The 23571-nt window shown below is 65.0% G+C and overlaps 1 protein-coding gene across 12 annotated transcripts in view; it reads right to left on the bottom strand.

Annotated features, from left to right (window-relative positions):
- Window positions 1–22587, bottom strand: part of FBRSL1 (fibrosin like 1) — a 96178-nt gene extending 73591 nt beyond the window's left edge. For 11 of the 12 annotated variants that reach the window (XM_030821723.1, XM_030821726.1, XM_030821718.1 and 8 more), the window contains exons 1-2: window positions 21867–22308; window positions 4671–4868 (exon numbers count right to left, since the gene is read on the bottom strand). In XM_030821723.1, the coding sequence (XP_030677583.1) occupies window positions 4671–4868; window positions 21867–22157 (489 nt within the window). In that variant the 5' untranslated portion in view covers window positions 22158–22308. Of the gene's footprint in view, window positions 1–4670; window positions 4869–21866 lie in introns of all 12 variants that reach the window. The other variant, XM_030821728.1, reaches the window with a different exon arrangement.
- Window positions 22588–23571: the final 984 nt, after the last annotated feature.

Raw genomic sequence — 23571 nt, 5'->3', positions numbered from 1 at the left:
CCACGCTCCCCCACGGGTGCCCAGGCCGAACAGAGGACCCTGGGCTGAACCACACTCCCCCATGGGTGCCCAGGCCGCACAGAGGACGCTGGGCTGAACCACGCTCCCTCACGGGTGCCCAGACCGAGCAGAGGACCCTGGGCTGAACCATGCTCCCCCACGGGTGCCCAGGCCGCACAGAGGACGCTGGGCTGAACCATCCTCCCTCACAGGTGCCCAGACCGAGCAGAGGACCCTGGGCTGAACCACGCTCCCCCACGGGTGCCCAGGCCGCATAGAGGACGCTGGGCTGAACCATCCTCCCTCATGGGTACCCAGACCGAGCAGAGGATGCTGGGCTGAACCACACTCCCCCACGGGTGCCCAGGCCGCACAGAGGACGCTGGGCTGAACCACACTCCCCCACGGGTGCCCAGGCCGCACAGAGGACGCTGGGCTGAACCACGCTCCCCCACGGGTGCCCAGGCTGCACAGAGGACGCTGGGCTGAACCATCCTCCCTCATGGGTACCCAGACTGAGCAGAGGATGCTGGGCTGAACCACACTCCCTCATGGGTGCCCAGACCGAGCAGAGGACCCTGGGCTGAACCACACTCCCCCACGGGTGCCCAGGCTGCGCAGAGGACGCTGGGCTGAACCACGCTCCCTCACGGGTGCCCAGGCCGAGCAGAGGACGCTGGGCTGAACCACACTCCCCCACGGGTGCCCAGGCTGAGCAGAGGACCCTGAACTGAACCACCCTCCCCCACCAGTCCCCAGGGCACCGACCCCGGGGATGGGTGCCCCCCAGACATGAGCCAAGAGGGGGGTCTCGACCCCTGCCGCACTGGCCCACACAGTAGCCTTGCGGTGGGGGGATCTGGGGGCCAATGCCCCCCATGCTGAGTACAGTACAAACCCCCATTCCAGGACTCAGATGGGTGGGCAGGAAGGTCAGGAACAGATGCTCCAGGTCTCCCCTCTGTTTGGTCAGAGTGCAATGAATCCCGAGCCAAGCCCAGCACAAAAGCCGTTTGTGGGAATAAATCATGTAAGACACATGCTCGTCTGTTTAAATTACAAACGCTGATGCTGTTATAAAAAATAGTGGCACGGCACTTTTTATTTTCTTTAATCAGAAAAATAAGCCCTGCGCTTCTGGGATGGAGGCCCCAGGTGAGCACCGGAGGAAGGGGCCTGGGTGGGTGGGGAGCGAGGGGGCCCGGAGGCCAAAGCAGATGCTGCACCAGAGGCTGGTCAGGACCCGGGAGGGCCTGCGGGGGTGGGGTCCTCATGAGCAAGTGCAGGGGGGCTGGAGGTCAGCAGCTGCCTGGCCTGGGAGCCAGGGACACCCATCCCCTTCCTGACACCTGAGGCGGCCCAGCTGGGCAAGACCAGGCCTGCAGGACCAGGGCCTCCCATCACTCGGCGCAGGGGTCCAGGTGGTCAACGCTGCTCTCTGGAGGACCACTGGCTAGAGCCTGCCCAGCTCCCCTGAGGTCTGGAGACAGTCAGAGCCCCCCCAAACAACCCCTCCCTTTTGGGCGAGTGGCGTGCCTTGGACTCCAGAAGACTCGAGTGGGGCTGCCTCGAGACCAGGTCCTGAGGGGGTGGCAAACCCTGACCACAGCTGGAGGCCGTGGAAGGGGCAGGGATGGGCCCAGGAGTAGCCTTGTAGTGTGAGGTGTGCCCGACTGCATGTAGGTCAACAGCCAGATGGGACACTGCAGGGGACTGTGGGGAAGCCGGGAGAAGGCGCTGCCCACCCTGTGGGGTCCCCCTCGCCTGGAGACCCTGCGGGCAACCCTTCAGTGCATGCCCACGGGGGTGGTGGAGGCAGAGTCCTGAGAGGTGGGGGTGGGAGCCTCCGGGTCCCCTGCAGGTCCTGACCCACCAGATGGGCCCGTGTGCCCCCTGTAGCTTGGGGGCCCTGGAGGTGGACACCAGCACCTCCTGACTACCAGGGGGAGGGCCTGGACTGAAACCCACACCTTCACCATTCGCCACTGGGCCATTCTGCAGGAACTGCAGCACCCCACAGATGCTTCATGCCCAGCACGCCACTCACTCTCACACCCTCTCGCACGCAGGCACGCACGCACACACCAGGCTCACGCGCTCCGCACAGGTGGCACGCCGGGGGCAAGCGTGCATGTAGACTCAGAGATGCAAGGACAGTATTGGCAATTCAGAGGCACAGAAAGACGCTGAGGGGCCCCCAGCAAGGTCCCCGCCCTCAGGGGCCGTGTTCCCCTCCCAGGGCACGCACACCACAGGCAGCAACGCAGGTGGGGGCACTGTGACGCCAGTCGGGGGAGAGGGAGCATGGAGGGGTGGCAGGCAGACGTGGGTTCATCTCTCCTCCTGGTGTGGTGAGCCTCAGCCTGATCACGGCACTGTAGGGGCTCCCGCCTCTGGCCGAGCCTCAATTTCCAATGACAAACGGCCCAGCCCTGTCTAGACAAGGCCTCAGGCTAGTCCGGCAAAGCATCTCCAGCCCGAAGGGCAAGGCGGCCTTGGCCCTCGGGGCCCTGCCAGGGTGCAGATCACACTGGAGTGGGCTGGAAAACCCATATGGGGAGGTGCCTGCAGGCATCAGGCTCCAGGGCTCACAGATGGGGCCTGACGGGCCATCCCGGGGGCACAGGATCGGGTCCACCGTGACCTCAGGGGCCGGCAGGGATGGCCCAGGGCCAGGAGTGAGAGCCGGGGCTGACGGGCCGGCACCAGATCCAACAGGGACCGCCGCGGCTGGCACAGGAGCCCCAGGAGAGGCCGGCAGGGTGGGCCCGGCTGCCCCAGGAGCGAAGGGCGATCGGGAATGGGGAGCAACGGCTGGGGTTTGCAGGGCTTGTTGGGGCCCATGAGCGGCCGCAGGGGCTGGCAGGGCTGCTCTGGGCCCATGAGCGGCCGCTTAGGTGGGCAGGGCTGCTCTGGGCCCATGAGCGGCTGCTTCTGCTGCCTCGGCCGTCCTGGGCCCAGGAGTGAAGGCGTGAGTGGGCCGGGTTGCTCTGGGGCTTCCACTAACCGCTGGGGCTGCCTGGGGCGCGGCAGCGACCGCCGGGGGCGGCTGGGCTGGCCCAGCAGGGACCTTCGGGGCTGGCCGTACTGACACGGGGCTAGGAAGGCCCGCCGGGGGCAGCAGCACTGTCCTGGGAGGAAGCTGGCGGGCCGTCGGCGTGGTCGGAGGGTGAGGAGTGGCCGTGGGGGCTGGTACCGCTGGCACTGGGCTAGCAGCGACCACAGGGGCCGGCTGCGCTGTCCTGAGGATGCCCTACTGGGCTGGCCACAGTGACACGGGCTGGCCCACGGCCGCAGGGGCCGGCAGCGGTGCCACAGGGTCAGCAGGGACCGCAGGCGCCTGCAGCGGTGCCTTGGGGCCAGGAGGAACCGCAGGCGCCGGCAGTAGAGGCAGGGGACCAGGAGGGACCGTGGGGCCAGGAGGGACCGCAGGCGCCGGCAGTGGTGACACGGGGTCAGCAGGGACCGCAGGCGCCTGCAGCACTGCCTGGGGCCTGGGAGTGCCCAATGCGGCCGGCAGGGCTGGGCCGGGCATGACCGCTGGGGCTGGCAGAGCTGATCTGGGGATGGAAGGAGCCGCTGGGGCCGGCAGGGCTGACCGGGGCCCAGAAGTGACCGCCGGGGCTGGCAGGGCTGTTTCAGGCCCAGAAGTGACCGCTGGGGCCAGCTGCGCTGACCCAGGAGTGGCCGCTGGGAGGGCTGGCAGGGCTGCCCGGGGTCCGGGAGTGCCGACGGGGCTGGGAGGGACCCCTGGGGCTGGCTGGGCTGGCTGGGCTGGAGCTGTTGCTGGCGCTGGGCCGGGCCGTTCTGGTCCCAGTGGCTGGCTGGGAGCGGCCCCCCTTCTGGGGAGCACACCTGCATGGAAGAAAGAGCACGTGTCCACCTGGGCAGGTGTCACCGCCCACGGAACCCCCGTCCAGCCCGGGCCCAGGAGGCATGCTGCCCTTCTCCAGCAGCCCAATTCCCAAGGGGGCCGAGGGGAGCCGAGGACACCGCGCAGAGCCCCACCCTGGAAGGAAGGCGCACACCAGCGGACCCCTGCGGAGGAAGCAGCTGCAGGCTGAGCCGCACCCAGGACAGAGCCCCACGCGCTGGGGAAGCCCCCACCTGCTCTGACAGCCCCTCCTGGGCAGGAGGCCCCGGGGCAGGGCAGGCAGAGCCCTGTTCCCAGCTGGGCCACGCACCTGACCACTGACCACAGTCACGTGCCTGCAGCCACTGCTGGGACCAAGTGTTCCCTTCCCCACGCCGCACACGTGAGCGGATGGCGCTGCGTGTGGACAGGACAGCCCTCGGCAATGAGCCTGGACCCCCTCCTTATAGACACGCTGGACACCTGTAGTCGGCGGAGCCTGACGGACACGGCAGGGAAACGGGGCCGGCCTATCAGCTTGGCGCCCCAGTCCGGAACGCGCGCCTTGCTGCCCCAGACGGGCACCTCTCCTGCTGTGGCCCTGGGCACGTCACGGCCCCTCCGTGACCCAGCCGGCTCCTGCCTCTGCTCGGCCCCAGCCCTGTCCACGTGTCCTGCACCCCAAACCTGACAACGATGGGCGCGCTGCCAGGCAGGCCCGGGGGACACGTGGGGTGGTGTCCAGGTGCTGGCATGGCCCTGGGGCAGTGAGCACTGACCCGCCGCAGAGCTTCCGGTCGGGGAGGGACCTGCTCACCTGCTTGGAGGGCTGCAGTGGGACCTTCCTCGCCCCATCGCAGGCAGGCTCGAGGTCCTGCCCAGGGCTGCCTGCCTCCAGGGGCCGCCTGTTCTCACTGGGCTCCGCAGGTGGGCAGGTCTCCGACTCCCGGGGCTTCTTGATGAGACGACGCTCCCACTTCTCCTTCCGCTCATGTGGCTTCAGGGCCATATCCTTCTGCAGGGAGACAGGGAAACGCCAGTTAATTGGCGGGACCCCAGGGCCTTGGGCCCAGGACAGCATCTGGGACAGCACCCACCTGAGCAGCTCTCAGGAAGGAGCCTCCCCACTTGGGAGGGGAAGGAAGATGGCAGGTGAGATGCTGCTGTGGGACGGGGGATGGGAGGGGAAGGAAGATGGCGGGAGGGGAAGGAAGATGGCAGGTGAGATGCTGCTGTGGGATGGGGGATGGGAGTTTCCCAGGGCTCAGCCAACGAAGGGGCCAGACGAAAAAAAGCTTAGTCTAGCAGGCAGTCTCCAGTAAGCTTCACAGGAGGCCAGCCTAGGGCTGCCCAGGACTGCCCCTGAGCCCTGCTGAGACCAGGGCTGCCTTTCTACACTGAGCGAGTGCCCTGCAGTGGGGGTCAGGGACCACAGGAGCCTCTCCAGGGGACACCCAGGCCCCACAAGAAGCGCTCCCCCAGGTGACACCGTATTCCAGAGGGCCTGAGGGGTTCTGGCCAGTGCTCCTGGACGGGTCTGTGGATTTGGGACAGAGATGCTTCCCCGTGTTCACCTTTGGGCTATCGGACCCTGGGGACACCCCCAGGCCCCCTGTAAACCTGCTAGCCTCCCCTGGTCCCCTCTCGTCCCATCTCGACTCCTTCAGAGCACCTTCTAGCCTGCGGACAGCCCCAGGACACTCCAGCCTCCACCCTGCCGGTGGACATTGGGCAGCCCCAGGTTCTGGGGTCCCCACCTCCACACTCGATAAACCACTAGTAAGCACCTTCTGTATGCTGGCTCAGCTCCTGGCACCAGGGCTGGTGCAGACAGATACTGCCCATCAAGTTTAGGGTCCAGAGGAGCCAGCCAGCCAGGGAGAAGTGTCCACGAAAGGACAGAATCCTCTTGGGGAGGGCACAGCTGTGAGGAAAACAGCAGCAGTGAAGCCCAGGACAGGACCCATGTCAGAGCTGCTGCCAAGGACCCTGGGAAGCCACTGGGGAGGATCCGCCCCCGAGGAGGGCCGCAGTGTCCCTGGGGAGGAGGACCCGTCCCCGCATAGAGTCACGGTGTCCCTGGGGAGAAGGACCTTGGCTGTCCCTCCAGTAAGGACAGACGACAGAGACAAGGGCCATGGTGGTGCTGGCGCCACACCCTCCCCGGCTGGGCGCCCTCCCCATGACACAAGCGCCACCCCCACCAGTCTGAGCTGGAGGCCCTGAGAGGCCCAGCAGCGTTTCCGGGCCCCCTGCCCACGAGGGCTGATCCTGTCACTCCAACTCTTTGCTGTTTCCGGCTCCAGGAAGACTCCTTGCCTCCCCGAGGCCCAGCTCCCGCCATGTGCTCTCCGCAGAGCCACCACTCAAGGCCCACAGCCCTGCTGTGAGCAGCCTGTTCCCGCACAAGCCCGAGAGCCCACGGCCTCCAGAGTTCCTGCTCGTCTACCCAGGATCTGTCAGGGCTGCCCGTCCCAGGCAGCTGTGGACCCAATATGCTAACATTGCAGAAACGGTTCCCAGTCCCACTGGGCTCTGAGGGTCTCAGCCCGGATGAATCAAAGGCTGCAGCCGAGAGAACAGCTGTTTGCAGCGTTGGATCAAAAGTAGGAACACATCAAGGTGTTACCTTTCACAGTAATCACGAAACCTGCAAGGGCAGCCTGCCACGCAGGGCACCGCTGTGCTGGGATTTGTCTTTCTACTGGGCAAAGAGTCAGAGGGGACAGGCAGAGGGCAGATCTGAGGAGGCGGGACCGGGTGGTGCCCTCAGGGCACAGACGCTCCCCCAGGCCCGCTCCACACCTCTCCCCATCGCCACAGTGTTCACAGCTGGCCAGAAGGATGCATGTGTCAAGAGCAAATTGTTTAAATTTACCACATTTTCTGTAAACCTGCTCTAGTGTTACCTTGCTTTCAAAAAAATATAAAGATTCTTGCCGGCCCCTCTTCCCATCCACAGACCCACCCTCCAGCTCCCTCCCCACCCCAGCCACAGTCACACCAAGCACAAGGCAGTTTCCTGTCCCGTCTGACCCCCACCAGAACGTCCATCTGTCCTGCCCCCTGCTCAGCCCCAGACAGGGCTCACAAGCGCTGCTGAGTGAACATTCTAGAGAAAAGACAGCACAGGAGTGGGTGCCCACACCGGGCAGGAGAGGCCTCCGACGTCTCCGGCTCCAGGCGCAGCCCCTGTGCCCACACACCCCCAGCCAGCGCTGCAGCCACACTCATTGCAGAGAACGGAGGCCATTCCCAGGAAGCTCTGGGCGGGCTGTCCCAGCGCTCTGCTCTTGCGACGCGAGCCAGCGCTTCGCCTGCTACCCTAAGACGGTGGGAAAGGTACCCAGGCCTGGGAGAGCCACGCGGCTGGCCCCTCTGCTGGCCACTCCGGGGCTTTCCAGGATGAGGCTGGCCCTGTGGGCTTCGCCTGACAGGTTTCAGAGGCCCCACAGTAACGCCACAGCACTACCCTGCCCAGCTGCTGAGAGAGGCGTGACCAAGGAGGCCCAGTCAGGGGCCCTTGCCCGCCCCACCGCTGCACCCAACACCCCACTCTGCGCAGTCGCTCAGTCACTCCACGTACACCTGAGGGGTTGGTGGTGCAGCTCAGAGACCATGCAGTGTCCCGTCCAAGGCCACCATGACAGGCAGCAGCGTGGCCACCCCCGCTCCTGTGAGGACTGGAGCTCCCCTTGGGGCAGACCACGGGTGGGGGTGGGGCCGGGACAGGAGTCCAGGCCAGACAGGGGCAGTCCCCAGGGACTGAGGGACAGTGTGTGCCCTGGGCAGCCCCAGTGTCCTCACTTGTAAGCTAGGCAACAGCCCCATCCCCATAGGCGGTGCCAACCACCACACCAAGGATGCCTGGGCTCCATGGAAGGAAGGGCCCAGAAGGTTCGCATGGGGACGTGACATGAGCTCCGGGTGGGGGACCCTGCACCAAGCCAAGGAGACCAGTGGCGGCTGCGTGCTCACCCACTTCATCGTGTTCACCGCAGTGAGGTCTGTGCCAGGTGCTCTGCTAAGTGGTGGGTCAGGTCCCGCTTATCTTTTTTTTTTGTTTGTTTCTGAGATGGAGTCTCACTGTGCTGCCCAGGTTGGAATGCAGTGGCACGATCTTGGCTCACTGCAACCTCTGCCTCCTGGGTTTAAACAATTCTCCTGCCTCAGCCTCCTGAGCAGCTGGGATTACAGGTCACCACGCCCAGCTAATTTTTTTGTGTTTTTAGTAGAGACAGGATTTCACCATGTTGGCCAGGCTGGTCTCAAACTCCTGACCTCAGGTGATCCGCCTGCCTCGGCCCCCCAGAGTGCTGGGATTACAGGTGTGAGCCACCAGGCCTGGCCTGGGCCCCACTTATCTAATCCACACAAACAGGACCCCATGAGTTGGTCACAGTGACCACCCCAGTGTCGAATGAAGACACAGAGAGGCCTGGAAGGGCTCCAGGAGCCGTGTCCCCAGCACCACCCATCACCCAGCCCAGTCCTGGGGTGCCAGCCAGGGCTGCCTCAGGCCACTGTCCCAGCTGCAGGAACCCCTGCTAGGCTGAGGCAGGCAAGGCCTTGAACCCCCCACAGGTCTGCAGTGCACACCTGGGTCAGCACACGTGGCACCACACCTGCGCACACAGGGGCCCTCCAGGAAGGCGCGGTGGAGGCCCTCCCTGCGCAAGGCCACTGCCCTGCAGTGGCGCCAGCACCCCCAGTAGTGGCTAGGGCCCCAGACCTCCCTGCTCCCCTCCCGGGAGGACCACCAGGGCTGGGCGCAGGCTGCCATGACACTGCTAGACAGATTTTCCTGTAGCAATTCTATGCGACTGCTTTGGGTTCTCTTAACGTCATTACTGTACAGCACCAATAACATTCTTAATCACACTACAGTGAACCAGACATGGAGAGATAAATTCTACCTCAGCATACACAGAGCCCTACTGCCCCTCCTTGGGACGGGGCTGCCTGTTTACACCAAGGCCTGACCCACCCCCTGCAGCCAGGTGGCCACGCCCTGCTCCTGAAACCACAGCAGGGGCCTCTCACCTCCTTGGCACCAGGCAGGAGGCTCTGGAGAACCGCCTACCCAAGACCTCACCTCCCTGGCAGGCCCCTCTGCTTCCCACCTAGAGTGATGACCACATTCCCCTGGGCAAAGCCAGGCCTGGAACCCCCAGGGATCTTCTTGGATGGGTGGGAAGCTGCTCTCCGCTGTGGGCAGGAGGCTGAGGGAGGCTGCAGCTGCTTGGCTCCCAGAACCTTGTTGGCTCACACCTTCGTCAGGCCTGTCTCTGTCATTCCAAGAGCTCAGGCCCAAAGCCCAGAGCCTCTGCCTCTCAACTGTGTTCAGTCTGGGTGCAAACCCCACAGCTCTCCCTGCAAAGCACTTCAATGTCCGCTCAGCGCCCAGCTGGCATGGCTGCCTCCCATACCCGGGACCTGTGGTGGCCTGTGCCCCGACATCCCCTCTGCCTTGGGTCAAAAGCTGAATAGAAACTGGCACAGGAGACCCTACAGGGAGCCCCACCCATGGCCCCGTGTGGGGACTGGGTCTAATTACCCCTCCAGCTGCAAAGGTGGGATCGGGACCCTTTCCCACCGTGACTCATCTCCCCCTTGGCTCACACCCACCTGGTGGGTGACAGTCCCCACATCTCCCCCCTGCCCAGGGCATCCCATGTCCAATGTCACCTTGGCCGGTTTCTTCTCACGGAGACCCCACATCACGCACCCAATGGGGACTGCCCCGGCAAGCCTCACTGACACCTCACTTGTTCCAGAGGCCTCCAGGTCGTGCCCAGCTGCTCCTATGGCCTCCAGGATGTGGTCCTGCGGGCTTGCGGCTCACGCCTAGCAAGGGACCAGCAGCTGGGAGCTGGGCTGCCCCTGCAGGACCACCACAAGCATGGTGGCTGCTACCTCTCGGGGCCGGCTGAGATTCCTGAGCACCCAGTGACGGCATGTGGCTGCACTCTAGGGGCAGGGAGGTAGGGTCAGGGCTCCTGGGGGGTGGGGTGGGAGGCGCGGCGCTGTGAGGCCCAGCTTGGCTGTTACTGCTGCACCCCACCCCTTGGGAACTGTGGAGGCTGTGGCCTGGCCCTGTGTGGGCCGGCAAGAGCTACCTGGAGACAAGTCGGAAACCCAGACCATTGGGGACGGTGCCATGGAGAACAGCAGTGCTGCCTGGGATGGAGTGGTGCCAGGACGGGTATGAATGCAGGGGGCACGGCAGGTGGACAGGAGAGGGCGGGGGCAGGCAGGCATGGGGATAGGGGGCGTGAGGCCTGAAGCAGGGAGGTGGGGGATGGTGCGAGCGGCAGACTGGTGTGAGGACCGCAGTGCAGCTACTGCTTGGCCCTGGTTTTATCCCAGGGCTCCAGTCCAGCCATGCCTGGAGAACCGTCTGATAGGGGCTGAGCCTGGAGGGTGAAAGAGGCTGCCCAGTCACCCTCTGACCAGCCCGACTGGGAGGCTGCTGTCACGCGCCAGCCAGGCCTGGAGGTCAGTCCTGCTGTGCGCTCGGAGCCTCACTGATGCGTTCCTCCCTCCAGCTCCGATTTACTGGAAGACCACGGATCACACCTGGCTGTGGCCCGCAGTCTCATCCTTCAAACCAAAGGCCTTCCCCGCAGGATTCCTCTGGGCAGCCATGAGGGCCAGGGGTGGAGGGCCGGGGGTGGAGGGCTGGGGGTGGAGGGTTGAGGCAGCACCAGGGAAGATGGCCCAGGGTGGCAGTTTGCCAGGAGGGAGGTGACGAAGCGCTGGAACCTGCCCCGGCCACCAGTGGGGTCTGCCAAGGATTCTAGAAGGGCCCCCAGAGGGACAGACCACACCAATGCTGGCAGGTGGGGGAAAGCAGGCAGCTGCCCCCTCTGTCCCTAAGGAAATGGGGGGCTGCCGCAGGTTGGGGCATGAGGACGCATCAGGATGGTGGTCAACACACTGAGAGGGACGTGTCACTCTGACCCGGGAGGTCAACTCTTCAAAACGAACATATGTCCCGTCCATGCACTCTCTGTACACACGGACTTCCTCACAATAACGAAAAGAATAAAAGAAAAGGCAAGTCGTTTGGATTTAGATTTAGATGAAGACAACAAAAAGGAGCCAGGTGTTGGAGACGCCCGGCAGGTGAGGCTGTCCCCAAACGGGGGAGGCAGGGCAGGACCCTGTGAGCTGAGATCTGGGCAGCCAGTCGAAGGAAGGAGAGGAGCCACGGGCCTGGGTGTCCTGCTCCCCGCCAGCTGCTGCTCAGCCGCCCTGCATGCTGGGCCCTGCTGTGCGGCCAGCACTGCTGGGACGAGGAGTCCACCGCTGGGGTCTCACCCTCTCCAGAGGCCCCTGTCCCGGCCCCTCCCCTCACTGGCCCCTGCACAGGAATGGGCTGTGGATTTGCTCACGGCAGCCCCTCTCACTCCTGTCCAAGGCCTTGGGCCCCGAGCAGAAGGCAGGCTCAGGCTTCATTTCCATGGCCCACTCTGGCCCCTGTGAACCCATGACGGCAGCGAGGGCACCCAGAGCACCAACCACCGGGGCTGGGCTTTGTCAGCCCACACTGGTCTCTGAAGCTTCTGGCCGTGGGAGCCCCTCCCTCGGCCACTCACCCCTGCTGACAGCTGCCACTGGCGATCCCACGTAGCAGCCTGGGACACACAGAGCCTCTTCCTCAGCCATGGGGAGGGCAGCCCGGGCCCACGCTAGCCAGGTGTTGCTAAAGCCACAGGCCTGGGGTGCGAGGACCACAGGGGCAGCCGCCGCTCGGCCCCAGCTTTATCCCGGGATTCCAGTCTAGCTGCGCCCACAGAACTGACGACCCCTGGGGCTAGGGGCTGGTAGGGGCTGGGCTCCAAGAGTGAACAGGACTGCGAGGCTGACCCACTTCTGACCTCAGGGCCTCGGGGAGGAGAGTTGCAGGGGGACCAATGTAGCCCCCACCCAGTCCAGTCCACGTCGGGCGCCCGGTCCACATCAGGGTCCCCCTCCCTGGGCAGTCGCTGCAGGCCCCTTGGGCTCCTTCCCTGCCCAGCTCCCGGCCACATGGTCCCTGGGGAGAGACACGCAGCCATGCCGGCCACAGGACAGGGTGTGAGGGGCAGGCAAGTGAGGCATGGGATGAGGGTCTGGCTGAGGACAGCCAGAGGCCTGCTGCGGTATGAGCAGCAGCAACTGGGGCAGGGGCCAAGGGCTGTGGGGAACACTGAAGCAGGAGAGGTTAGAGAGGGTGGGGCTGTGGCAGGGCCTGAGCTCCCTGTGAGGGCACAGACTGTTCCAGGCTGGATGGAGTCTGCAGGGCCTGGGCTCCCTGTGAGGGCATGAACAGGCTGTCCCGGGCTGGATGGAGTCTGCAGGACCCTGGGCTCCCAGGCAGGACAGCAGCTGGATGAGGTCTGATTCAGGAAACTACAGACTGAGTGAGTGGAGGGGCCAGGATAGGGGACGGCGACAGGGCCAGGACTCCCTGGAGGCTGGTCTGGACACACAGCAGCACCGGCTGGCCCTACGGGGGACAGAGGACAGGGAGCAGAGAGGCCAGCCCCATGGGCCCAGGCCAGAGAGGGGCAGCCCCAGCCTCCAGCCCTTGCCTGAGTTCTGATCCTGCTCAGCCACTCGCCAGCAGTGCAGACACGGGAAGTGACTGCACGGCTCTGTGCCTCGGGTTCCTCCTGTGCAGCATGGGGACAGCACAGCACCCACCATGGGGGCTGCCGAGAAGAGCAGGTGCGATGCACACGAAGCCCTGGAGCTGTGCCTGGGCCTGGAGCCGGGGCCCCGCTGCCTTTCCGTCACTGTCACGGCTGCTCAGCAGCAAGGCTCGGTGGTGGGGCCACGCGTAAGCCTGGGACACACTCGGCTGCTTTGCTCTCTAAAGCCGCCCGGCCAGGACCAAGTTCTCAACAGAGGGAAGGTGGCGGCCACAGACTGGGCAGGCGTCCCTCTGGCCTCAGTGGGGCAGGGTCACGGTGTGCAGCTCCCAGCCCCAGACGCTTGATGGCTCCTGCAGAGTCCAGAGGGCAGTGCCGGCGCCTCCTGAGCCAGACACCACGGATTCCGGCCAGAGGGTCCCGGGTGCACGCACATGGTACACACACGGTACACACATGGGCTGGGAAGACGGGCGTGGAGACCTCGACGCCTGTCTGGGCTACAGAGGGCCCGGCAGCCCACCCGGCCTCCTCCCTGACGCCAGCACAGCTCTGGGGAACCCCATCCACCCCACAGGCCAGCTTTCTACGCAAACCAGATCAGCACAGCTCTGCTGCGCCAATGGAGCTGTGGCTCGGTGGCCGTTCTGTCCCTCACACTCCTCAGGGCGCCTGCTGTCCTCCACGGGTACGTGGAACCAAGTGCCCCATTTGCCGAGTCCCCAGAGCACCTGATCTCACGGAGTTTAGGTACTGCGCAGCGCCCCACCCCCCAGCCCTGCAGCCCCCCAGCCACAGCCCCCAGCGGTCTCCAGACAGTCTGCCACCAGCACCCCAAACCCATACCACCTGCTACACGTGCCCTTCCTGATGGGCTCTCAGGAACCGCCACGCCACGGTGCTGCCCCCTCACAGCCTGCACTCTTCCCCAGAAGCCCTCGTGTCCTCCTCTGTGACTCCTAGCCTCCGACGACAGCCTGTTTACTGCCATCCCAATACTCGCTGGCAACGGGGCCCGTGGGTGTATCTTGGGGGCTGGCCCAGGGCCTGGCACACAGCCGGTGCTCAATAAATGCTTATAGAGTCTGTCAGGGAAAGCAGAACAGCTTAGAACCCTTCCCTGCTGGCCAGCGGCTCGCCTGGCCTCTCCCAGAGGTCCAGCACCACTGCTGCCTAGCGCCACCCCTGCCTGGCCGGCCCTGGAGGCTCCACTGTGCAGCAGCAAGACCTGGGCAGAGCATAGATCTGGAAAGGGCGGGGCGGCTGCCGAGGCTGGATGAGGCCCACCAGTCCCAGGGACAGTCTGGCCACCCAGGCTCCTGGAGGCCTTGCAGAGAGGGGACAGCAGAGGCGGCAGGTACCCTTGGTCACATACACAGGCAGAAGGGGCCCAGCCTGCCGTGGTGAGGGCAGAGGAAGCCCGCTGAGCAGACGGGAGCATGGGCAGGTGGCCACGAGACCTGGCTGGGGTTGTCGGCCTGTCTGCCCAGCCCCCAGTGGGGTGAGTACCATGGCCAAGCCTCAGTTTCCATGCATCACACAGGGTAGCTGCAGCTGCGCCTCCAGCTGTCCTGGCTCACGGGGACACCAGCACCTGATTGTTCTTCAGCCTCCAGCCTCCCTCCCCTAGAACAGGTTGGTGGCCACCCAAGCACAGCCCCACCCAGCTCTGCAAGGCCCACCCAGGGAGGAGCACAGCCAAGTCCCACCCAGGGTCGCCTGGGTGCTGACCAGGATGGAGGGCCCTGTGCAGTAGCACCTCGAGGGGCCCTGGCACCTCCCAAAGCTCCCAGGGGATCTGGACATTCCAGGCTGTAGAGCAGGAGACCCCAGACTTCCACGACCCACATCCCCACATGGGGGTGGTGGGGGCAGCCCAGGACAGGTGTGTGGGGATGGCCCATCCTCCTCATTTCCCTGGAGGGTCTGTAGAAGGATGGGAGTGGAGGGCTAGGGGCTGGGAGGGGTGGGCAGCCACAGATCCACTCTGCTGCAGTCCTTGACAGCCTGTAGCTCAGCCTCCAGCAGGGACCTCCAGAGATTGGCCAGAAGGTGTGTGACAGGCAGGTGGCTGCTGCGGCGCCTCTGCAAGGGTGGCTGGGGCCCTGTGGGTCCTGAAGGCCTCCCCACTGGAACATTCCGACTGCTGTCACATCCCAACACAGCCCCCGGCCCCATGCTCCCCGCACAGGCCTCACTGTGAGCGTGGGGCCCGGAGAGAGACCCACACCCACACAGGGGGCACGCAGCTGTGGGGCTTGGCAGATCTGGACGGCCGGCTCTCCCCGCCGGCCACCTCCCCAGGCTCCCAAAGAAACAGCACGAACCCTCCCCAGAGGCCCTGTGGGCCAGCTCTCCTGGGGTGCAGGCCAGGCTCAGCGACGGGCCTCCCAGCTGCTGCCACACGACCACTTCAGATGCCACACGCTCCTGGGGTGGGGCCGGGGAGGACATCAGGCCCGAGGAGTCTCTGGGCGAGGCACATGCGTGGCACAAACACACACATCACACGCCACAAGCCCTGGCCCTCCCTCAGGGATCCGCGGGCTGCTTAGATGCTGACCCTTGTTTAGGGACAAATGGCTTTGTCATGGGCCGCATAGCGGGAGTCAGGGCCTGACCCTGGGCCACTGAGAAGGGTTAGATCCCCAGCCTGGGACTGCCTCAGCAGATGCGAGGCGGCGCCCTAGGGGTCCCGAGGCCCAGAGCCTGGATTCTAGCCTGGGGCCACCCACTGAGCTCATCTAGACAGGGGCAGGAGGCCTGGGGGCACTGAAGGGTGGTCAGGCCTGTGGGCTCCTGAAAGCAGGAACTGAGGCCAGAGGGGGTCCTGGTGCCATCTGGGTAGGGGAGTATGGAGGGGGAGTCTGGAGGGAGGGGGCAGCCTGGGACACAGGGGTCACTCAGGGACTCCTGGAGACTCAGGTGGGCTGGGCTCCTCCCATGGCTGCCTCTGACTTAGGGCAGTCAGGCTGGGTCTGCCCTGGGACCTTGGCCCAGCTCTGTGGTCCTCCTACTTAGAGGGCCCTCCTGACCCGGCCAGGCCACCCCAGGCTCCTCTCCCCCAGCCTCCACTTCTAGCGAGGTGGTCCCATGGCCCCTCCCTCATTACCCGTGTCCCCACCCCAAACCATGCTGACTTGGAGTCTCTAACTGGTCACCAGTAAATGGACTGGAGTACTGGGACCCGAGTGTTCTGTCCAGGCGCTGAGAAAGTGGTTAATTCTTATGCCATTTTGACGTTACAGAAAAAGATGAAAAGTTCCCAACCAAAATGCAGCAGAACCAGCGGAAGCAAGACTACCAGACTAACTTTACTAGAAACAGGGTGGCAAAAATCCGAACCGTCGGCAAACAACCCGAAATGAGACTCCACCAACACGGCCCGCCAGGGCCACATCCGGAGTTCAAGGACAGCCCGACAGCAACAGCACGGACGCCGCAGGGCCTGGGAAGGAAGCGCCGGGCGCCGGCACAAGCTGGGCAAGCAGGGCCACCCCTACCTGATGCTGGACCAGAGACGCGCCCCGCGCAAGACAGGGTGCCCATCAGAATGCGGGGAAACAGGGAAGGAGGGAGAAACACAGATACCCACAAACAGCAACACCAATCCTCACGCTCTGGACACACAAATCCAGCGCAGCCACGGGGAAGCAGCAACATCACAGCCATGTGCAGACGCCAGCAGGGCCAATGACAACCCCCTAAGAGTCCCCTAGAAACTGCCCGTACTGAGGAGAGAATTCAACAAAGTGCCCAGGTAGAGATGTCAGGTGGGAAGACAAACAGCAACAACGAGCCAGAAAACACAGTGAAATGAGGCTTCCAGAGTGACAAAAACACAAGCCCAGGTAAATACACAACACAAGCCCCTCAGCAGGGAGGGACCCTCACGACCATCGGGAGCCTTAAAACTGCCACCCACAGACAGCAGGGCCAGTTCTGGGCACTTCTCTTTCTCTAGAGAAGCAATCACACAAAGGAGGGATATGGGAGACGTCTAGCAACAGACCTCCCTGTAAGGACAGCTAGGACACGAGAGCCTAGTCGGGAATGAGGGGTCTGGTGTGGGTCTGGCTCCCTGCTGCAGGACTGTGCGGTGAGTCACAGAGACCCCGGGAGACCCCTCCAGGCAAAGGGCAGCCGGCACCAGGCCCCAGATGCGAAGGTGCGCAGCACGTGCGGAGGCGCAGGCTCGAGGCGTAGCCACAGCAAGGACGGGAAGGCCTTGGAAACCTGAGCCAGGAAGTGACAGGCCCAAGCAGCCGGGAGGCAGGGGATGGGGAAGAGGGCCGGTGACTGTCCTGCTGTAACAGCCCCGACCCCGAGGCCAGCAAACCAGTGGGCAGGGGCCCGGAAGGGGCAGAACCACAGGCAGAGGACGCAGAACCTTCCCACAGCCAAAGCAGGCCAGGTGCAGGCCCTGCTCCAGCCATGGCAGGGCCTGAGGAGCTGCTGGCCCCCAGACAGGGCCTGGACAGGTGGCGGGCACCCACATGGACCGAGGGGCCAGCGACGCTGCTTTCAGGGCCTCTGCGTCCACCTCCCCCGAGGGAGCAGCCCTTGCCCACAGCTGTGGGACTCTCTGGGAGGACAGGAATCCACGCAGCCTCCCGGCAGCCCCTCACTGTCACAGGGCGGGCCCCAGCTTAGCTCTGCACCCCTGCCCCATGGCTGTGGGTAAAGCACTTCCCCTCTCTGTGCCTCAGTTTCCCCACCTGGAGACCAGGAAGCAGCCACAGGGAGTTCCCTGGGCTGAAGCCTGCCCTCTCCCTGGCTCTCCTCACTGAGCCCAAATGTCTGCGGTCTCAGCCCCCACCCCCATCTGTCTGAAAGATGGGCCAGGCATGGACTCACAGTACCCCCGGCAAACTCAGCCGCCCCTGGCACCACCAACAGTGTGGCCTCAGTGGTCCCCGGAGGTCCAAGTGACACTGTCAGGCCCCACACACGGTGCTCGGTGGGCCGGGCCCAGCCCCCACATGGCCAGGTCACACTTTCAGCCCAGACCCTATGCCTGGGCTCTTGCTCCTGGAACCCTGGCCACTCTGTGAAGCCCGCCAGGCCCACTATGGGCTCACAGAGAGACCACTTGGCTCAGCCTCCAGGATGCAGGGCAGGGCAGTGTCTGGGCCAGTCCCTCACACCCTCACATTCCCCACCACGGGCCGTGTCTCAAAACCTGTACCCTCCCCTTGGCCAAGGCCCACCGGCTCCAGGCTCACACCCTAAGCCCACCAGGGTTCTGAGCCATTTTCAGCAGGGGTCACAGCTCGCCCATGGACAGACCTGGGAGGCTGGGGGCCGCACATGATCAGTAGCCTAGGATTTCTTAAGCACAACCGTCTGTGCGGGTTCAGCAGCGTTTTGGGTACATGTCCTGTGGTTTATGCTGAGCAGAGAATGTGGAAGCACAGGCGTTAGAGGAGGCCGCTGGCCACCGAGCCAGGATGCCGGGTGCTTTCCTTCCGCCTTTATTCCTGGGACACACGTGGACCTTCTGAGTGGCCTGTCTGCCAGTCAGAGAACAGCTCAAGCTTCAGAATGCACCTTCTTTATGGAGCTTGACGTGTGAACCACGTGAAAGTCACCAGGTGAAAGTGATTTGCTGTTTGAAAAATGCAAATTAACCAAAAATCACAGACACCAAACCAGAATGGTAGTGTCCGCCTGCAGCTGGTGGCCAATGTGCTCCCAGGCACCCTGCCACCTCCCTGTGGCCCAGGCGCAGCCCAGAGCACCATGGCCAGCGTCGCTGGGGCTGTGCGGCCAGCACGTGGGAGTGGGCGGTGCAGCCCACTGGGCTAAGCAGGCCTGGCCTATCTCCCGGGAGATGCAGGGACCGGCACAACCTGTTCTGTGGCCTGAGGCCAGATAAGGATGGCCTTTGCTATGTGGGAAGACGGGGTCTGACACAGCCCTGGATACACCTCTCAGACCCCAGCCTTCTTGGGAGGACCGCAGGTAGAGAACAGCAGCACTGATGGGGCACTTATGGCCACAGAACTGCTCCAAGGGTAGGGGGCTTCCCGTGTCCTCTGGTCAGTACAACCAGGGGACACAGCTGTCACAGGAAACAAAAGGGACAGCAAGAGCCATGTTCCCAAGCACCCAGAGTCCCCGGTCAGAGCAAGAGCAGGGGAGAGGCCAGCGGGGCTTCCTCAGGCCTCCTGTCCCCACAAACCACTGCCCCTGGTTACAGAGTAAAAGGTCAAGCGGGCTGGCTCAGGTCTGCCGCGCCGCCCCACCCACCCCAGCACACACAGCCCAGCACGCCCCTCTGCAGGTCCTCAGCTCTGCCACAGGGTTCCCATCTCCATCCGCAGTTAATCATTAACGCTGTCTCCAGGGCTGCAGGCACACCCTGAGCCAGGCCATACCCTGGCCCTCCTCAGCCCACAACCACCACCACCACCATTCAGGGAGTGCCCACTGTGTTCACAGCACACATAGACACAGGCACAGGATAAGTGGGGACTCCTCCTCCCCTACAGGAGCACATATAAATGTGCAGGTGCTGGGGGCCTGCCCTGGGCACAGAACGGCCTGTGTGTCCCATCCAGGGCACAGAAAAGGGGCAGGGACCTGCCTGGGGCACAAAACAGATACAGAGACCTGCCCCGGGCACAGGGCAAGGGGGGCCTGTTGAGACAGGCGGGGAGGGTGGTCTGCCTGGGGGCAGAAGGGGCTGCGAGTGGGGGGCCTGCCCGAGGGGCCGGGGCTGGGGCCGAGAGTTGGTCCCAGCGCGTGTGGGGTCTGGGTGGGAGGTAACAGGACTCCTGCAGGCAGGCTACACCTCCCCGGCAAGTCTACACCTGTGTGTGGTTGTTTACACCACTGCAGTGTCCCACGGGCACGAGCCAGCCTCTGGGGTTACAAGGGCGTCCTCCAACTCCTGAGTGTCCCATCCTCCAGCATCCCAGAGTAGGAAGCGCCCCCAAGACGCGGGTGGGGCAGAGGGACTGTGAGCGAAGGCGGCAGAGCCAAGGGCAGGCCGTGCCTCTGGGGTGGGTCCTGGTGGCCACATCTCCTTCGGTGTCCCGTGTGGGTGGCCTCGCAGGGCAGCGCCCGCTCACTCCAAGACCAGACAGGCGTGGCACCCAGTGCTCCTTGCTCTGCCTCAACGGGGAGCCTCGAGGTCCCCATCTGTGGAATGGGGGCATCCAGCCCTCCTCGTGGGTCATTTGAGGAGTAAACGAGTTGATGTCTGTGAAGGGCAGCTCAGAACATTGCCTGGTGGAGACAATGCTTACTGAACCAGTCACTACTATTGATATGATTATGATTTATCTGAACTTTGGGGAAAAACCACCACACTTTGGCAAAAAATGCGGCCAACCAAGAGACACGTGTGGGACGATCATGAGGTTATGACTTGTGCAGAAGCCCCGTACTTTCCCAGGCAGGCTCCGAAGGGCAGAGGAAGGGACATGAAACCACCCCGGGGTGCTGTGGTTGTGTTAACGCCACGCAGAAGCAGACTTGTCTCACTATGACCTGGGGGGCCGGCTGGTCTAAGCCGAAGTCACCAAAACCCACTGAACCCACTGCCTGCAGGCTGGGGGCACGTGACCCTGCCAGAGCAGGTGGACAGCTGGTCAGAGCCGCTGCAGGCAAAGCACGTGGGCCTGGGATTGGCCCTGGGTCTCCTCACTCACTGATTGCTGACACACGCATCTGGGGCACTTTCTACACATCCAGCTCTTCCCAGCACCAGACCCCATAGGAGACGCACAGGACAGCACAGTGGCTGCTCTCCTTCAGCTCACAAGTTCTTGTGGGAGAGGAAAATGGAGAGCAAAGACATCCTAAAACAGCTTCGCAGAGCGGGGATGACAGGAAGAAGGTGGGCAACGTCGACGGGGGTGGGGGGCACCACTTCAGAGGAGTCGGAGGTGACATTTTTGCAGAGATACAAAGGCACCAAACATCAGGCAGGCAGAGAACGGCAGGGTACAAGGGCTGACCCGCTCGGAGCAGTGAGGAGGCCGCGGTTAGGGACCCAGGAGGTGCGGGTGGGTGGCGACAGCTCTGGAAAGTGGGCATCGTCGCGGTCTCAGCTGCAGTGCAGGAGCCGAGCGCAGGGCCTGGCTTGCAGTACGTGCTCAGTACACGTACAGTCTGTCATTATCACCACTGAGAGGGCAGAAGACAGCCCCAGGGCCATCCCGTCCCAGCACAGAGCAATGGTGTGTGCCAGCCCTGGAGCCATCTAATAACGTGCACGACAGAGGATGGCCAGCCTGTGTGATAAGCCTGGCCACCACCCCCTGTTCCTGGGCCCACAGGAGCCCCAGCTCTGTCCGTGCACTCGGGACACGAAGCCCCAGCTCTGTCTCTGCATTCGGGACACGAAGCCCCAGCTCTGTCTCTGCATTCGGGACACGAAGCGGCACCTGTTCTGGGGCCACTTCCCTGGCCACCGGCCCTGACCCAAGGCTCTCTACAGTCCCCAGAGTTTGGATGAGAACTTAAAGAGGACTTGCTGCTTCAGGGGCCTGCAGCAGGCATCTCCCCTTTTCCCAAAGCTCAGCTTCTGAGACTGGGGGATCCCAGGCCATGGGCTCCCAAGCCCCTGGAAAAGTGAGAGGGGTTGGAAATGGGGTGATTCTGGGAGTCAAAGTCCAGCAGATGAGGGTCCTCCAAAGTAAGTGCTGCACAGGGCACACCTCGATGGGCGGGTCTCTGCCCTGGTGGAGGGCGCCTTGCTAGCATTCCTGCCCATGCCAGTCCTGGGGAGACAGTGCCTGCCCCAACTCTCAGACAGCATTTAATTTCCTTCTCTGCTCAGCTGGGTTCACGCAAGAGGGGCAGTATTTGCTCAACAAATATTGCCCGTCAGCCAGACAAGCAATATTTTTTGCCAATCTATTAACCATGCAGCAGGCAGCAGTCACCAAGAGGGGTCTTGAGATTAATCCTCCTTCTCCCCTTCTCAGCAGAGCCCTCGAAGGGAGGAGGGAACGGGATGGCCCGCGGAGTATCCATTTTATCACCACCTCCCTAAGATCCAGCACTACTCCCTAGCACGTCCTGAACCAGGCAGAGCGATATGCTGGCAACAGAAACACAACCGATAAAAGGCCGACGGTGCTGTCAGACAGCCCCCAATTCCGAAGCGTGGATTTTTTTGCCTCTGCAACTCAAAACGTCCCCAAACCCACCCGACGCTGCTGGGTCTTCCAGATGCGACGGTCTGGGCAAGCGGTGGGCACCCAGGGTCCCTGGAACGGGGACCAAGTGGCCGGGGCTTCCCCTCAGGGCTGCCCACGGCGCGGGCGGTCGCAAGCCCAGGGGTCCCGGGATCGCCCGACGCGTCAACTCCGGGCCCCGTTCTCGCCTCAACGCCGGCGAAGCCGCGCCCGTCCACCTACCTCCAGGGCCTCCAGGGTGCTGAAGCTGGCGATGGCGAAGCCGTCGATGACCTCCTCCTCCTGCGAGCTGGACTCGCGGCGGCGGCGGCGCGAGGGACGCGCGGCGCGGGGCGCGGGGGCGGCGCCTCGGGGGGGCGCGCCGCGGAGGCCCGCGTTCTCCTTGCCGGGGCTGGGTTCGGGCTCGTCGCCCGACGACGGGCTCTGGGCGCGGGCGTCGCGGGCGGCCTCCCGGCGCCGGCCACGGTCCCGCTGCGCTCGCGAGCGCCGGCTCGGGCGGACCTTGGCCTCCATGGCGGCGCGTGCGCCCCGTCGGGCCGGTGACCTTGACGCCCCGCGCCTGGCTCGCAGCAGGCGGGCTCCCTCGGCTACGCGGCGCCGCCGGGCTGAGTGTGCGCCGCGCGGGCTCCGGCCCTGGGCGGCGGCGGGCGGCGGGCCGGGCCGGGCATGCCGGGCGCGGGGGGCGGCTCAGCCCCGGGCCCGGCGCGGCCTGGGACCCCCGGCGCGGGCGGTTGGGCGCATCGGCGGGGGCGGGCCCGGCGCTCAGCGGCCCTCGGCCGCCCCCCCGGGGGCGCGCCCCATGCGCGCGGCGCGGCGATCGGGCCGAGCGGGCGGGGCCGGGCGGGCGCGGCGGGCGGCAGGCGGGCAGGAGGCCGACCTCCTGGGCACCGGGCTCGTGAGGCGGCGGCGGCGGCGACGGCGCCCCGAACAGATAACAACTGACGCACTTCCGCCCGGCTGCGCTCGCCAGAGGAAGTGAGAGCCGCCGCGGGCGCCCGCGCGCCCCGCCCCGACCACGCCCCTGCCCCGCCTCGCTCACAAGGCTCCGCCCCCCCGCGCTCACGCGGCCCGCCCCGCTCACAAGGCTCCGCCCCCGCCCCGCCCCCCAGGCTCCGCCCCCTCCGCGACCCGCTCACGCAGGCCCCGGCCCCGCCCCGCCCGGCCGCCCTCGCTCATTCAGGCCCCGCCCCGCCCGCAGGTGCCCGCCCTTCGGCCTCGCCCGCTACCCGCGCGCCGCCCCGGCGCCCCGACCTCCCGTGCAGCCCTCGGTGGTCTACGCGGCTCCTTCAGGGGAGGGCGCTAGGCTGTCGCGACCCCTCCGCGGGCACCTACGGGCGGCGCTCTCCAAGCGGGAGGCGGGGGCAGCGCCGCCCTCCTCTGCGGGGCGGGGGTCCCCGGCCGTGGGCGGCTTCCGAGGAGGACGAGGGGCCTCCGGTCTCGCGGAACCTAAGTCCTGCCCTCGGCGAGCGTGGAAGGGACGGGGAAGGGGCGGGGAGGACGGGGGGAGGGTCCTTGGCCAGGCGGTGCCCCCTCCCCGCGCCCCCGCGGACCCGCCCAGGCCTCCTAGGATGCGTTAGGGGTCTGCCCGCGTCCCCGCCCCGCGCCACGTGCCCCCCAAGTCCCACAGGAAGGCGGCTGCTGCCACCGAGACCCCCGGGAACGCGCTCAGCGGGGCGGGGGTAGCTGCCAGGCACGGAGCGCAGTGTGGAGGGCGGCGCGGGCAGGAAGCGCACGGGGGCGGCTGCGGTAGAGAAGCAGGCGCGGGGCGAACTTCCTCCTCCACCCCCAGGACAGGCTGAGCTCGGAGGGTCCTGCCTGTTGGGGTTTTCTGAGCTCCGGGGCCCCTTGCGTGTGGGCACTGGAGTCATTGATTCATGCAGCGCGTATTTGACAGATGCCTCCTGTGTCAAGGCGCTGTTGGTGACCC

This window comes from Nomascus leucogenys, chromosome 10 (assembly GCF_006542625.1).
Source record: "Nomascus leucogenys isolate Asia chromosome 10, Asia_NLE_v1, whole genome shotgun sequence".
In the NCBI taxonomy this organism is placed as follows: domain Eukaryota; kingdom Metazoa; phylum Chordata; class Mammalia; order Primates; family Hylobatidae; genus Nomascus; species Nomascus leucogenys.
This window is presented reverse-complemented; position numbering and strand designations above follow the sequence as displayed.